Genomic DNA, 17,270 nt, shown 5'->3' on the forward strand with positions numbered 1-17,270 from the left:
AAAATCGGCAATTTTAAGTGATTCGAACAGAGATCTCTTTAAAGCATTCTTGGATGTCAACTTGGGCATAGCCAGCAATCTGTCTGTGCTTTGGGAGACTGCCAAGGCCTACACAAGAGGATAATCATCTCTTCAGCTAGATGGAAACGACAGAGGGGACAGCAGCAATGTCTGCTCGAGGCCCGGCTGAAGGCAGCTGAGATCGTGTACTTTGATAGGCTATCGGTGTTTAAGTTAGAGCAAATCACAACTCTCCGAGCTGCTCTGAAATCCGCACTTACTCAAACAGCAAAGAGAGAGATCTCTTTTGCGAAACAAAGGTTGTTTGAGTATGGGTATAAGCCAGGTAAATACCTGACATATTTGGCTAGGAAAAGAGCCCCCCCCATCTATCACATCTATCAGAGAGGGTACTGGGAACTCTTACTTGAGACTCCAAAACGATTAATATAAATTTAAGGAAATTTTACTTTGAGGTGTATCGGTCAAAAGGCTGTGAGGACAGGTTGGTGCAGATGGAATCCTTCTTTAAGAACCTGGACCTTCCAGGTGTGACTCTGGAGCAGGCATCCCTTTTAAACGTTCCCTTGACAGTGCAAGAGAAACAAGAAGCAGTAAGACAGCTCCAAAGTGCTAAGGCACCCAGCCCAGATAGCCTTCCAAGTGAGTTTTATCAGGAATTTATGAATACATTGGCTAGGCCAATGCTGGACAGCTACAATTATTCATACAGTCAGGACTGTCTCTCTGACAGAAGCTAATATTTCTCTCATCCTCAAGAAGGGAAGGCCCGGAGGACTGTGCTTCGTAAAGGCCCATTTCACTGCTAAACACGGTTTTAAAATTTTATCTAAGACACTTTCATGTTGAGATTGGAGAAGGTGTTGCCCTTTATTGCAAAGGAGGATCAGGCAGGTTTTATTAAGGCCTATAGGCCCTCTAATAATATTAGAAAATTATTGAACATGGCCCAAGATGTTCCAGCAGAGGTCAATTCTGGGCTTGGTGCTCTCCCTTGATGGGGAGAAGGCGTTTGACTGGGTGGAATGGGCGTATCTTTTTTATGTTGTGGAGTGGTTTGGTCTCAGTGGCGTCTTTACCAGATGGTTACTAATGACATAAGATCTTATCATTTTAAGTTTGGTAGGGGCAGCCGGCAAGGTTGTCCCCTCTCACCACTGTTGTTCACGCTGGTGATTGAGCTATTGGCTGAGGCTATCCGGACGGGCCCCAACATAGTTGCCCCGGAAGTGGGATCGGGGCGCAGATGATGTTCTCCTTTTCCTATCAAACCCAATAGTGTCTGTGCCTCATTTAATACAATGTATCAACTTACTTGGTTCTTTCTCAGGATATAAGGTTAATTTTATGAAGTCAGAGGCCATGCCCGTCGGGGGGTCTTGGGGAATATTTTATCTTGAAGGTGAAATGTGATTCCCTTTTAGGTGGTCACAGGGAGATTTTCCTGTACCTAGACACTTTGATCAGTTATAAAAGGCTAACTTTGCGCACTTGCTCAATAAGATAAGGCAGGATCTTCAGCATTGGGAGCTTCTTCCAATATCCTGGTTAGGCTGAATAGCTCTTATTAAAATGAATGATCTTCCTCGCTTAATATACCCCATGCAAATGCTCCCTCTGATGTTGCTTAGGCAAATGTTGCTTAGGCAAACGTTACGGAGATTCAACAGTTGGCTTGGTTCTATTATTTGGTGTCACAGTTGGCCCCTCATTATACTTACCAAATTGCAGCTTCCCCAGGGAAAGGGTGAGGTGGGGTAGACTTTCCAGATATTAAGAGGTATCAAGTATGGTCCCTGCTATTCTTTGTAAATGATTGGATATGAGGACCCGAAGTCAATATGACTGGACATCAAGGCCTACCAGGCAAAGTGCCCTCTTATTAATCTGTTATTTATGGATAAGATGAGGACAGTCATGCAGTATTGTCGGGACCCAATTGTCGTCAATACGGTTGAAGTGTGAACAGCGACGCAACAAAACAAAGGCACTTTAACTAAAACCTCCATTCTCAGTCCTATGGTAGGAATGCCAGGATTTCAACCAGGGGTGATGGACTCTGGTTTTAAGTTATGGGTATCCAGAGGAGTCTGTCATCTGGGAGGGAGGTCATGATGTCTTTTGATCAGTTGAGTTGCAAGTATGAATTGCCCAGCAGGGACCTTTTTCATTACTTTCAGGTCAGGGATTTTATCCAGAAAAAGACTACACTTCTGATTGATCCTTTTCGGTCTGAAATAGAGAGGAGAGTACTTTAGATTACAGATACTCTCTCGGTTAGCACCCTTTACCATTTACTGGGAGGTGGCACCTCAAAAGATATTGAGCGGCTGCATGGGGTCTGGGAGCATGAGTTTGGAGTGGAGATTTTGTCAGAGCTATGGGAGGATATTTGCGAGAATGTGAGGAAGATCTTGATCTGCAACAGGATGTATGTTATGCAGCTGAAGGTCATTCACAGGGTTCATCTGGCCCCGAGCAGCTTGCAAAATACAAAAAATGAGTGTCTCTGTTGTGCCCCAAATGCAAAATAGGTGTATGTACTCTTTACCCATTGTTTGTTGTCATGTTACAAGCTTTACAAGTATTGGGGCGCCATAGTGAGTGTCATGGCAGGGATCCTGGGGGACTGAGGTCAAGGTAGATCTGGTGTCTCTTCTCTTGGGCCTGCCAGATTTGCCTTCATTTGATGAGCATTTGTGAGAGGAAGAAAATTTTGATGAGTTGGGCCCTCTGGGCCTGTCGGGATAGAGTCATAGAGATGTATAGCACGGAAACAGACCCTTCTGTCCAACCCGTCCATGCCGACCAGATATCCCAACCCAATCTAGTCCCACCTGCCAGCACCTGGCCCATATCCCTCCAAACCCTTCCTATTCATATACCCATCCAAATGCCTCTTAAATGTTGCAATTGTACCACTCTCCACCACTTCCTCTGGCAGCTCATTCCATACATGTCCCACCTTCTGCATGAAAAAGTTGCCCCTTAGGTTTCTTTTATATCTTTCCCCTCTCACCCTAAACCTGTGCCCTCTACTTCTGGACTCCCCGACCCCAGGGAAAAGACATTGCCTATTTACCCTATCCATGCCCCTCATAATTTTGCAAACCTCTATAAGGTCACCCCTCAGCCTCCGACGGTCCAGGGAAAACAGCCCCAGCCTGTTCAGCCTCTCCCTATAGCTCAAATCCTCCACATCCCCTTATTCTTCCTTACAAGCACCAGAAAACAGAACTTTTCTACAAGATGTGGCAGCCCTTTCTGAACCATCTAGAAGCAGATTTGTCGGCGATACTAACTAATGTTTTTGTTTAGCCTCAAGGCTTGGGTCTGATGGGCCAGGTGCCCTGAGAGGAAGAATCCTGAATAAATAGGGGTATGTTAACTGATGCTCCCAGTGATGGGGAGCTTCGGTGGGGTTGCATTGAGTGGTGCAATTTAGTTTAATTTAACTTATGTCAAGTTATTTATTGCATTGTAGTATGAGTAGCTTTTCTTTTTGTTATTATTTGTTTTGTAGTATAGAGCAGTAGTTTATTGTAATTGTTATACTCTCAGGTTGTTATATTTTTTGTAATTTTATAATTTTGTAAAGAATAAAAATCTTTTTCAATAAAAAGAAAAAAATAAGAATCTGTGACTCAAGCTGTGAGTAACCCTGATTTGAAATCACTAAAAATGTATTTTAAAAATCAATACAGAATCATTTGTTTAATAGATCCATCGCTGTACACCAGTTAATTTTGTAATAAATCGTATAATTCTGATATGACAAAACTTTCAAAAATGTACCCCAAGGATCTGTCATTCTAAGAAAGTCAAGGCAGTCTCAAACTAGAGCAATTGGAGATAAAAGTGATGATATCAGTCTTTTATTTTCAGGCTGTTAAGACCGGATTCAAATTTGTACACTGCAGTAGTGGGAGATGATCTCATGTTCCCTGGTTAATGGACCAGTAACATAGTCGTGACGCTGCATTATACATCTGTCAGGTATGCATCCTGCTTTCAATAGGACAGAGAGTACAGCCTAGTATAGAAGCGCATGTCCCACTCGAATGCATAAGTAACTGTATGCCTGGATGAGCTAAGTGCAATTGCTTCCATGGAAACTTGGTGGTTGTTAAAAGCAGCAAACATTGTATCATTGCTTCACCAGGGCAGTTGTATTGCAAGGATAACATTTCAGTATCTGTAATCATTTGAACTGCTCAACCCTGCTCAACAGGTTGATATATTCCCAGAAGATGGAGAATAACACGGAGAAAGCATATCCCGCCATTGCAGCTCGTGAGAAAGGTAACGTTTTGCTCTAGCATTAATAATTTCCTTGTAGTAATTAAAACACTATATGGACAACTTTTCTCAATTCAGTCACAATTTACATAAAGTTGTGCTGAATAAGTCCAAAGCTGGTTATTCAAAAGTAATATTTAAGTTACAGTTACTGCTGTAAACATATTTGAGTGTTAAAGGTTATAGAATGGAATTAAAGTTTATACTTATTACATGTTTAATTTCGTAAAGCTGTTTTATTCATCTATATGAGTTGCTTCCATTAATAAGAATGTTGATAGCCAGAGGACACATATTTAAGATAAATGATGAAAGAACCAAATGGGAGGTGAAGAGAATTTGTTTATAGTCAGCTGTTATGACCCAGATTTTATGGGATGCAATCTTGGTGGATCAACAGGTTCAATAATTTTCAAAAGGGAATTGGATATATACTTGAAGAGGAAAAATTATGAAGTGCCATGTGCAAATAACAGAAGACTGTCACTAATTGGATAGATTCACCAACAACCATCAAAGCCCATGCTAAAGTATCCTCCGACTGTGTTGTATGAGTCATCCAAACACTGCAAACAATATTGAAGTAAATATTATTCAATTCTGAGCTACAATGCAGCCAGTAATTACAGTGCCCATTCTATCTTGGGCTTTCGCTCTCAAAGCAAAGCTTCAAATTCTGTTTTAAGATTGCTACCTCCAATACTGATACATTTTATGCAGAATAAAGTATCAGTACTGCAACAATTTGCAAAGTATATGGCAGGAAGAAACTGAAAGTTGGAACTCAGCAATGTTCGAATACAGTTTGAATTATAAATCCATTGGATCAATATATTAAATGCTAGATAAGAATATTGAGATAATTACACTTCATTGATTTTGGAACTTTAAACAAAGGCCTTCTTTTCTTTCAGTTATGGTGCCATTGCAATCTGTGTGTAATTATCGATGTATCCTGTTCAACTTGCTTGTAAATTGTGAATGAACATCTGTTGAATGAACATGATGTATATACCAAAGCCTCAATTGGGAAGGAAAATTTAAGGGTGTCGCACCCAGTCAAAGTATTCTTCCATTTTATATTAAAAAGGGTATAAAACTTTTCATAACAGCAGGTTTCTCTATAGTATAGAAACTCTGAGCCTCTTGACCTCTTCTTTGTAGCTGCAATGGCAAAAACATGGAAGACACAGCACTCTGGAACAGTTTCATAAACATAAAAGTATTGGAAAATATGTTATGAGTCAAGCTGTGCCAAATTAGTTTGGAAACATTCAGCTTAAAGCCAGAGGATTGCAACATTAAGATTCCACCCCAGGACTTGAGGACTTTTGAAGGAATGCTGCATTGTTGCAGATGCCTTACAGTGGATTTGACATAAGTCCCTGTCTGCCTGCTCAGGTGGATGTCAAGGAAGAGTAAATGTGTCAGCCAAAATGTGTCGGGGTGGCACAGTGGTTAGCATTGCTGCCTCACAGTGCCAGGGATCCGGGTTTGATTCCATCTTTGGGCAACTGTCTGTGTGAAATTTGCACTTTCTCCCTGTGTCTGCGTGGGTTTCCTCCCACAGTCCAAAGATGTGCAGGTTAAGTGAATTGGCCATGCTAAATTGCCCATAGTGTTAGGTGCATATATAGGGAATGGGTCTGGGTGGGTTACTCTTCAGAGGGTCGGTATGGACTTGTTGGGCCGAAGGGCCTGTTTCCATACTGTAGGGAATCTAATCAACAAAACAGCTGACCATTAATTTGTTGCTTTTCAGGTCTTGATGAGCACAAATTAGTCTCTTACATAAATAAAAATGATCATCCCTTGGCTATAAAATGCTTGTAGGCACCCTGAGAGATAAGACAATATGCAAATTATTTGTTGGATGCACTGCAAAACCTCATTTCAGAGAAAGATATTACATATATGGGTTAGTTAGCTGAAGACAAAACATAACTCTTGAATAGGCACATGGAAGGTAGTACAATATAGTTAAGACTGATCTTAGAGTAGATGACCAGTGGTGTTCCACAGGGATCTCTTCTGGGACCTCTGCTGTTTGTGATTTTTATAAATGACTTGGATGAGGACATGAAGGGTGGGTTAATAAGTTTGCTGACAACACGAAGGCTGGTGGAGTTGTGGATAGTGTGGAGGGCTGTTGTAGGTTGCAACGGGACATTGACAGGATGCAGAACTGGGCTGATAACTGGCAGATGGAGTTCAACCTGGAAAAGTGTAAAGTGATTCACTTTGGAAGGTTGAATTTGAATGCAGAATACAGGGTTAAAGGCAGGATTCTTGGCAGTGTGGAGGAACAGAGGGATCTTGGGGTCCATGTCCATAGATCCCTCAAAGTTGCCACCCAAGTTGAGAGGGTTGTCAAGAAGGCATTTGGTGTTTTAGCTTTCATTAGCAGGGAGATTGAGTTTAAGAGCTACGAGGTTATGCTGCAGCTCTATAGAACCCTGGTTAGACCACAGTTAGAATACTGTGTTCAGCTCTGGTTGCCTCATTATAGAAAAGATGTGGAAGCTTTAGAGAGGGTGCAGGGCAGATATCAGAGATAGGTTCTTTACGCAGAGAGTGGTGAGTGCATGGTATGCACTGCCAGCAGTGGTAGTGGAGTTAGATACATTAGGGACATTTAAGCGATTCTTGGATAGGCACATGGAAGATAGTACAATGAAGGGTATGTAAATTAGTCTGATCTTAGAGTAGGAGAAAAGGCCGGCACAACATCAAGGGCAATATTGGCTAGGATTTAATTCTTTATAAAATGATGTGTGTATATTGATTTTATTTTTGTTTACAACAAAACACCAATCAACAGCAATTCTCTAGATCACACAATATTCTTGTGTTGCACTAACCTCTCGAAAGTACAATAGCAGGAAAGTTGTTCTTGATGGTGGGGGGGTTCGGAACTAAGGGTCACTCTCTAAGATACAGGGTAAACCATTTACAACTGTGATGAGTAAAATTTCTTCACCCTTAGAGTGGTAAAGCTGTGGAATTGACTGTCACAGAGAGTAGTTGAGGCAAACTATTGTATGATTTCAAGAAGGAATTGGATGTAGCACTGGGGGCTAAAAGGATCAAAGCAGGAAAAGCAGGAAAACTATTGAGTTGGATGATTAGCCATGATCATAATGAATAAACGCTCCAAACGCTAAATGGCTTACCCCTGCTCCTAATTTCTGAGTTTCAAATTTTACTTCCTGATTCAAAGTTACGTCATGTCCAAAATAATTCTGTAAAACAGTTCAACCTGACTCATTTGTCTAAATACTGGATTAGTGGTGCTGGAAGAGCACAGCAGTTCAGGCAGCATCCAACGAGCAGCGAAATCAGGATGAAGGGCTTTTGCCCGAAACGTCGATTTCGCTGCTCGTTGGATGCTGCCTGAACTGCTGTGCTCTTCCAGCACCACTAATCCAGTATTTGGTTTCCAGCATCTGCAGTTATTGTTTTTACCTCATTTGTCTAAATGTTTTGTTGTGATCGAAATAAAAAAGTAAACTTGGAAACATGTAGCACTCATTTTGTTCTATTCATTTGAAATAAAATGATGGAAAAAATATTTCTCACAGATTCAGACTGTGACCCTTCTGTCTCCATGTCTCTACAGAAGAAAGTGCACCAGGAAAGATCAAAGTTGCAGATCTCTAACACTGTCTTATTTTTCCCACATTAAATTTGACCTGAAATTCATAACAGATTGAAACAGAACTGGTTAGACAAATCTTTGCTTAAATGCTTCCTATCAATTAAATAGTACATGGCAAAGTTTATCACCACATTGTGTATGAGTTTTTAAAACAGAATCCCACCTGGAAGCCAGCCTGAATGGCTGAATTTCAGGCAGCCCAGCAATATGTAATTTCAGGCTGATTGGGGTATAGATCACAAAGTACTGGCGAGTGCAGTATGGCTTGTGGGAACACAAGTGACTGCAGGGCGTTGAAATGTGATTGTTGGAGTGACAGTTGGCCACTGTGAGGGGTTTTTCAATCATGGGGGTGTAAGTAGAGGTTGCAGGAGGTTTGAAACATTGGCCCTTCTAATTGTGAGAGAAGGGATAATCACTGTTAGTGGTTCAATTGTGCGAGGGATCTAAGGTAGGTTGAAGAGTCTGGGAGATGCATTCTTGGGTGATTAATGCAATATTCACTGCTAGTGTCTGAAAGGGTGTTCATTTTCTGTAATGAATGACTGTTTCTGCCACACTATTACACTAGGATGAGATATTTGATAAGAGAATGCGATAAGAAACCAGTAGTGATGGAGAAATGTATTAATGCCCAAGAAAACACAGAGCACCATTGCTCCCAAAATTGACAGGAAAATTGATCCAGCAATGAAATATTCCTGTGGGACTGAGACAACGGCACCTCTGTCCAGTGTGTTGCACCCAACTTATGTTTGCCTCAAACATAAATTCATCAGTTACATTATACAGGACTTTTTAAAGAAAATTTGTGTATAGACTTCATTATATTTAAAAAAATGTTTTAAAAGTGTTTTAGATTTATGGGAATAATTAACTTGTCAGTTTTCTTGTTTATTTACAATGTTTGGTGCCTTGGAAAAATACTTCTGTCACATTCACGAAGACCTCCTGTCGTGTGTTTGTGCAGAATCCAGATTAGTTATGTATTGGGAATGTACTGCATGCAGGCAAGTCACAGTTTGGCTCAAAGCCCAGCTTAGGCTTTGAAACCAGTCAGGGCTAACAATTAAAGTAACTATGAACATCTAACAAATTATTATTCTGACTTCACATGAATGCTGTCAAACAGTTCATTCTTTGGTTAAAAAATGAACAAGTGGAAAGTGGTCTAACAAACCACAGGTGGCATAGTGGTTAGCACTGCTGCCTCACAGCGCCAGAGACCCGGGTTCAATTCCCGCCTCAGGCGACTGACTGTGTGGAGTTTGCACGTTCTCCCCGTGTCTGCGTGGGTTTCCTCCGGGTGCTCCGATTTCCTCCCACAGTCCAAAGATGTGCAGGTCAGGTGAATTGGCCATGCTAAATTGCCCGTAGTGTTAGGTAAGGGGTAGATGTAGATGTAGGGGTAGGGGTATGGGTGGGTTACGCTTCGGCGGGGCGGTGTGGACTTGTTGGGCCGAAGGGCCTGTTTCCACACTGTAAGTAATCTAATCTAATCTAATCAAAAAAAAACTGACAAGCAGGTCAATTGAAAATCCTGACTTTGTGGGAGATCTGAAGCAGTTCAGCAGGCAGATGGGTTTGTAGCAGCTAACTCTTTTTCAGTTGCTGTCAATACTGCTGATGGCAAACTTCCATAAACGACAAAAATATGCTGAAAGTAATAAAGTACAGCTCTACAGAATCAATTCATTTGTTCTTAGAGTAGGATGATTCCACTTTTATGTGAAAGATTGCCATTCATCGAGCACCTTTCACTGGACATCTCAAAGCAATTTCTTGTGACCTTTCATTTTGGAGAAAATTCCCATTTTCTCATTTTATATAGGACCTGGACCAGGAACATATGGACTACCCCCAGCAATTGGTTTTGTGGGACATGATTATACCAAACACACAAATCCAGCTTACACATTTGGGAAAAAACACAGCAGTGCATGTAAGTAATCAGAATTCAATTAACAAAATAACTGTCTTTTCATTATAGTGTGACAAAGTGACAAATTTTAAACATATTCCGTCAAAAAATGTAGTATTGAGAGAATCTTATAGGTTATTTTGGATGGTCCTATGGTGCACTGATAATGCCCCTACCTATGGGCCAGAAACTCTGGGTTCCAGGTCCATGTCTGGGCTTGCTGGCTGTGGAAGGGGCATTCATAACTTTAACAAACAAGTTGACTGTCCATACGAGTGGCAGAGTTTTCTGGTCAGCCATCCTGCAGAAGGAAATGATGAACCATTGCAGTTGTCTATTAATGAGGACCAATCCAACGGAAGTCCATGGCCCAAGACTCGGAAACAAGAATGGAAGAATCAGCAAACATATATAGGTCATTGCTTCAGTAAATTAACTAATATTTCAAATCTACTGCCAATAATCTTTCCAGTAAAAAAAAGTCTTCCTCTTAATTATTGAGATTCTATTGTGTGCCAACTGTCAATAGTAAAAATGGTTCTTATAGAAATACTATTCGTAATTTTTAAGAATGTGAAAAACAGAATCAGGACCATCTTGCTGCTATCAGGGACTGCTGTTTTGCCTAATGGACATGGGTGTGAGTCCAAGTATACATCTACACTCACCTATACCCCTAAGTCCATTGTCTGGGCAGTATGTGCAATAGTATGAGATAATGCAAGGATAACAATTGAGCTGGTCACTTGAACTGACCTAGCTAAGGATATCTAAATAACTACCGAGCCATTACTTTGAACTATTCAAATGTGAAGTTGAAATATTTTACTTTAGCATTTTAGGAGTATATCACATAAATGTTCTTTTCACAATATATAAATAACGGATTCTGTATTCCATTGAAACTTTCAAATAGTTTACTTGTATTACTTTGAAAAACAATTCATTTGTTTCTGCAAATTATAGTATGCATACTGGCTGCACAATGTATGCCTATAATTACTTTGTCTGTTATTTTAAAGGAGATTTTGGGCACAATAATTAATTATATGGCTACATTGTGTTATTGTATGCTAATTTTCCACATGATAATTTATAGGCAATATTTTCGTGACAAGTAACTGTGCCTGCTACAGTGATTTATAATCCACTTTTGAGCAGATCATTCCAATATTTCAGTTCTTGAGAGCAAAAGCACTGTCATTGTCAATATTAAATCAAAACGCAAACATATCCTGCAAGAGATAACAAATGAAGAATATGGAAGTATGTTCCAATTCAAAATATTTAAGCAGACACAAAAAAGAAGTTTTAATGTATTTACAATCTCTTGACAGTGTACGAAGTCAACTGCAGTCCAGGACCTCAGTATTACGTTGATCCAAAGATCACACGATTTGGTAGGAGTGGAACACCTGCATTCTCCATTTTAGGAAGAGTGAAAATCTCTGGTGAGAAAAGCTATCAATAAATGCAGTATCAATCCCTTCAGGTTTCTAAAGATTTTACTCACATATTTTTTATCATTTGAGGAGCTTTTGTTTTATTATCATGGAACACTGAGGTAAAACAGAAAATTAAATACAAAATGTTAGAGAAAAACTCATTATATGTTTGAGTTCTAAACTTGGATAAAACACACCGCTGAAGCAATATTGCTGATAGTTATTAATTGTGAAATTAGTCATGAATTTAAGCCCCACCCAGTAAAAAATCACATTAAAGTCTATTTGTGAAAAGCTCTTGAGTCTTTCAAGACATTCCTTTCATTGTTAGGCTGCTTAGTGGCAAGGTGGATGGCCCAGGAACTCTATTCCACTCCGTTAACTCAAAATTGCATGTCACAGGTTCCTGATTTGAATGGATCATGGCACTTCTCTCCATTTTTAACACTGCCTCTGAACTCCCACCCGATCCCAGACCACCAGCAGCGTGGTGACTATTTGGACAGTGGGAACAGAGTACTGGGAACAGGGTACCTCAATTGTGCTGCCATCTCATTCTCACTCTGAAGGAGAATGAAAATCTGCTTTTTAAAAATGGGTTTTAAATGGCCTAACTATTATGATATAAGCTAAAAAGTCTGAGAAGACCACAGGATCTGATCCCTAATCTATTCCTGTTCTGTGCTGTAAAGATTTTTTGGCTAATTTCCATGACAGTTCTCCTGATCTTCAGTCTTAACTGTAAGTCATAGAGATGTACAGCATGGAAAAAGACCCTTCGGTCCAACCTGTCCATGCCGACCAGATATTCCAACCCAATCTAATCCCACATGCCAGAACCCGGCCCATATCCCTCCAAACCCTTCCTACTCATATACCCATCCAAATGCCTCTTAAATGTTGCAATTGTACAAGCCTCCACCACTTCCTCTGGCAGCTCATTCCATACCCGTACATCTGTGTGAAAAGGTTGCCCCTTAGGTCTCTTTTATATCTTTCCCCTCTCACCCTAAACCTATGCATTGGAGACTGGCATAAAAAGCCATCCACAATGTTGTGTCAGGATCTGCAGCCGAAGTTACAATGGACAAGCAGGAAACTCCAATGGAAATTTTACCCGTATCTCATTCGGACCAGCAATTTGGATGATCAAATGCCCTGAGAGACCCCTTGTCTCATACAGTTCAGGTCTTGTACTTGACACTCCAGGGAAGGATTGTGTGAGATAGAAGGGTGATCAGGTTGTTTTAGCTGTTTGAAAGGCCATAGTTTGAAGCCAGTAACCATGAGGAGAATTTTAGGCTCCAACAAATTATAGATCAGGTACTCCCCTCACATCATTCTAGATGACAATTGAGACTCAGAGCTTCAGCTTCTACGCCCCAGGACTGTCTAGAGTGGGGTTCAAACCCCAGCCCACCATCTGCTGTCAAGTTCATGTATGCAGAATGGTCATTTGGTCAAGAAGCCACAGTTAGACAATCTGTGGAGCCTTCTCTTAATGTGAGTTAAGGAAGAAAATTTCAGTGTAAAATGTAGTATTTGTTTTGATAGTATTCTGACTTAGTACCTGGTTAACATTAACCTCTTGGCCTATTCAGATGTTTCGCGGAAACTGGGAACACCTGGACCAGGCACATATAATCCAGAGGCTGCACCCCACCTTAATGAGCACAGATCACCAGCATATTCCATAGGATCTCGAACGGAATATCGCAAGTTGGATGTAGTTCCTGCACCTAATCGCTATACACTTCCCTCTCTATTGGGACCAAAGGTTCCTACCAAGCCTTCCAGTGCTAGTTTCTCAGTCACTGGGAGGACAAAAAGAAATGATCTATCAAAAACCCCAGGGCCTGGCAGGTATAACCGTACTGACCCAAATATTTACAAGCGGAAACTTCCATCTTACTCGATGCTGGGTCGATATGACTTGCCCACCTATTATACTCAAAAGCCAGGACCTGGAGCACACAGCCCTGAGAAAGTGACCGTAAATAAGCCAAGACCCCCAGCATTCTCTATGGGATTGAGGCACTCAGAGTTTGTCACTCCACTTATTATTGATATTTCAGATTGAAGTTAAACCTGTTACCTAAAATCTAACGCAGATTAAATCCAGATTGAGATTTTGTGAGTCTTAACATAGGCATTCTGTAACCTTCAAAGCCAATATCTAATTTATATATTATATATTTTTATTGCTCTGTTTGATGGATTTTGAAGTATATACATTGACTAGAAAGACACAGATGGATTAATTAGTACAATGATCAGTACAACATCGGTCTCAACTGTTTGAAAAATTCAACAGACTATACAGTTAGTAGGCATTGACTGCAAATTTTTCCAATCAGAAAATCAGTTATGTAATGTCAATGATGGTAGTTTTTTTGTAGATGTCACAATTGTCAATATTTTTGAAGGTGAAACTGTTTTTCTACCTGGAAATGGATCACCGCTTGAGATTTAAAGAAATGTATGGTAAAATCATGATAAATCACAGCTCTGTCACTTTACACAAAATTGGAGGTGCAGTGGATAGCCAAGCAGGTTATTTTAGATTACAATGGCATCTTGATCAGATGGGCCAATGTGTATCAGAAACTTAGATGAATGTGAGGTGCTGCATTTTGCTGAGGTAAATGTTGCTGCACAAAGAGATCTTGGAGTGCAGGTTCATAGTTCCTTGAAAATGGAGTCACAGGTAGACAGGATAGTGAAGAAGGCTTTTTGTACACTTGCCTTTATTAGATAAAGCATTGAGTATGGGATTTGGGATGTTATGTTGCTGCTGTATAAGACATTGCTTAGGCCACTTTTGGAATACTGTTCAATTCTGGTCTCCCAGCTATAGGAAAGATTAGATTAGATTCCCTACAGTGTGGAAACAAGCACTTCAGCCCAAGTCCACACCGACCATCAGAAGAGTAACCCAGCCAGATCCACTTCCCTCTGATTAATACACCTAACACTATGGACAATTTAGCATGGCCAATTCACCTGACCTGCACATCTTTGGACTGTGGGAGGAAACCGGAGCACCTAGAGGAAACCCACGCAGACACGGAAAGAATGTGCAAACTCCACACAGGCTGTCACTCAAAGTTGGAATCAAACCTGGGTAAAAACAATGACTGCAGATGTTGGAAGGCAGATTCTGGATTAGTGGTGCTGGAAGAGCACAGCAGTTCAGGCAGCATCCGAGGAGCAGTAAAATCAACGTTTCGGGCAAAAGCCCTTCATCAGGAATAGAGGCAGGGAGCCACCAGGGTGGAGAGATAAATAGGGGGTGAGGGGTGGGGCTTCTCACATAAGCAGCATCGTAAGGCTGCTTAGTGGCAAGGTGGGTGGCCCAGGAACTCTATTCCACTCCGTTAACTCAAAATTGCATGTCACAGGCTCCTGATTTGAATGGATCATGGCACTTCTCTCCATTTTCATCAAACCCGGGTACCTGGCGCTGTGAGGCAGCAGTGCTAACCACTGAGCCACCGTGCAGCCCTAAAGATGTTGTGAAACTTGAGAGGACGCAGAAACTATTTACAAGGATGTTGCCAGGGTTGGAGGGTTTGAGCTATAGGGAGAGGCTGAATAGGCTGGGGCTATTTTCCCTGGAGCATTGGAGGCTGAGTGATGGCCTTATAGAGGTTTATAGAATCATGAGGGGTATGGATAGAGTGGACAGCTAAAGTCTTTTCACAGGGTAGGGGAGTCCAAAACTAGAGGGCGTAGATTTAAGGTGAGGGGGGAAGAAAATTAAAAAAAACCTAAGGGACATTTTCAGGGTGGTGTGTGTATGGAACAGAGGAAGTAGTGGAGTTTGGTAGAATTATAACATTTAAAAGGTATCTGGATGAGTATATGAATAGGAAGGGCTTAAAGGGATATGGACTAAATGCGAGCAAATAGACTAGATTAATTTGGGACATCTGGTTGGCACAGACGAGTTGAACCGAAGGGTCTGTTTGCATGCTGTACATCTCTGACTCTATGAGTATGAACCCCAAGTCCCAGTGGGTTTCATTTCATGAAGTATACCTCACAGGCAATTGGATCGTCAAATAAAAGATTAGAAATGGGAAGAGTAGGCAGTTGCTTTCTATTTGAGGTTGAAATTGTTTGAACTCAGCAAGACAGGAATTGAAGCATTGACTTCCTCATAGGAATGGATTAGCAAAAACCTAAAATTGATCATGGAACATTTCTTCAAATTGGAGCTTTCAGCACCATGATATTTACTGCAGTTATTCTTTCAACCATTAGAAAAAATTCTATTTATTTAGCATAAATTCAGAAGATAGATATTAAACTCAGCCACCAACTATTTTGGAATACTAGTCTCACATACAGTTGTCAGATTATCATTAATAAATTGTGTCAATTATTCTTAGTCATTAATCTTCTTTTTGCTCTGTAGTTATGTTCCTTCTTGATTTTTCCTGTTCTCATTGGTGCAGATTTCACACTGTTTTGCAACAACATTAAGCTTGTTACATATTATTTGAAATCTCATAATCCATTCTAAATCCCTTTGTTTTAAATAGTACTGTTATCTGGAACAGCCTGTCTCTAAGACCTCGCAGACTCCTCAACCAGTGTACAGAATATTAATTTACCCAGGCATCTTAGCATGTATCAGGAAAGGACTATACAGCACGAGTTTGCAGTCAGTGAACCAGGTTGCAACTTTATTTGAAAGCAACAAAGGTTAAGAGTTAAACTTTACATTTTTAACAATTCTATTTCTAACTATCTGATTTTTTAGAAACTTAAAATACTTCCCAGATACTCGTAACTTCTGTCCAAGTGTTCAATTTGTTCCTCTCTTCATGGGTTGATTCTTTCTAGTTGGATAGCAAACTGCTCCGGTCACTGCTGTGTCCTGATGTGCCTGTAGGTATGCTGAGGTGTTCCAGCACCCTCCTGGCTAACTTTCCAAGGACTTGATTAATCAGAGGTATCAAATTAATTGATTTTATCACCTTGAAATGCTGCTAATGGCTCTCAATGGCTTGCTTAACAGCAACCCCTTTGATGTGTCTATTCTTTGGCCTGGATCAGGCATTCCCAGCATGCTTTGTCTTTTGGGCAATTTTAATATCCTGTTTATTTCGGTTGCTGTGCACGTATTTCTGGCCTTTGTTCTTAATGACTTTTAAGAGAGTGGTGAGCATCTAGAATGGGCTGCCAGAGGTACTTGTGGAAAGTGAGTACAATTTTGTCATTTTAGAAACATTTGGACAGATATGTGGATGGGATTGGTATGGAGGGATCTGGACCAAAGATAGGCAAATGGGACTAGTTTAATTGTGAAAAATGGGCCTGTTTCCATGCTGTAGACTTCATGACTTGTTCACTTGAGCAGTTGCAGACTGCCACAATACATAAACAAATAATGTCCTGTGAAGGACAGATCATAGTCAAGATTAGAGTGGTGCTACAAAAGCACATCAGGTCAGGCAGCATCCGAGGAGCAGGAAAATCAATGTTTCGGGCAAGAGCTACGTGAAAACCATAAATATGGACACACACACCTCATTAAATTCCAAATCAGCAATCTTAGTTTATAATCTATACTCTGGAAATGAACCAAGTCAGTATTACATTAAATAGACGTATATAATGTTGACTTTTATTTAAAATGGGATACGAGTTGCTATCATATTCTTTGAGAGTGTGATAGCTGGCAACCTGACAATGACTGTTGGCTAACAATAAATAACTGCTGAAGTTACCAATACAGTGATTCCAATAAGCCTCAAATAACAGGGGCCTTTTGTGCTTCTATTTCAATGCCATTTATTTGAAGGTAAGTGAAAAACAAGGCTGATTTTTAAAAAACCAGTCATGTTCGAAGAGAACATTTCAAACAGATTGGGAGACTATTTCAGGACTTCCACAATACTTTTAAAATATTCTTTCA

The 17,270-nt window shown here is 40.5% G+C and overlaps 1 protein-coding gene across 1 annotated transcript; it reads left to right on the plus strand.

Annotated features, from left to right (window-relative positions):
• Nucleotides 1-4,215: 4,215 nt before the first annotated feature.
• cimap1d (CIMAP1 family member D) lies at nt 4,216-13,424 on the plus strand. Its single transcript, XM_072593590.1, has 4 exons — nt 4,216-4,323; nt 9,810-9,920; nt 11,237-11,350; nt 12,946-13,424. Exons 1-4 carry the CDS (start codon nt 4,272-4,274, stop codon nt 13,422-13,424), a joined length of 756 nt encoding a protein of 251 aa, XP_072449691.1. The 5' UTR covers nt 4,216-4,271.
• Nucleotides 13,425-17,270: the final 3,846 nt, after the last annotated feature.

Source organism: Chiloscyllium punctatum, chromosome 24 (genome assembly GCF_047496795.1).
Source record: "Chiloscyllium punctatum isolate Juve2018m chromosome 24, sChiPun1.3, whole genome shotgun sequence".
Taxonomy (NCBI): Eukaryota; Metazoa; Chordata; class Chondrichthyes; order Orectolobiformes; family Hemiscylliidae; genus Chiloscyllium; species Chiloscyllium punctatum.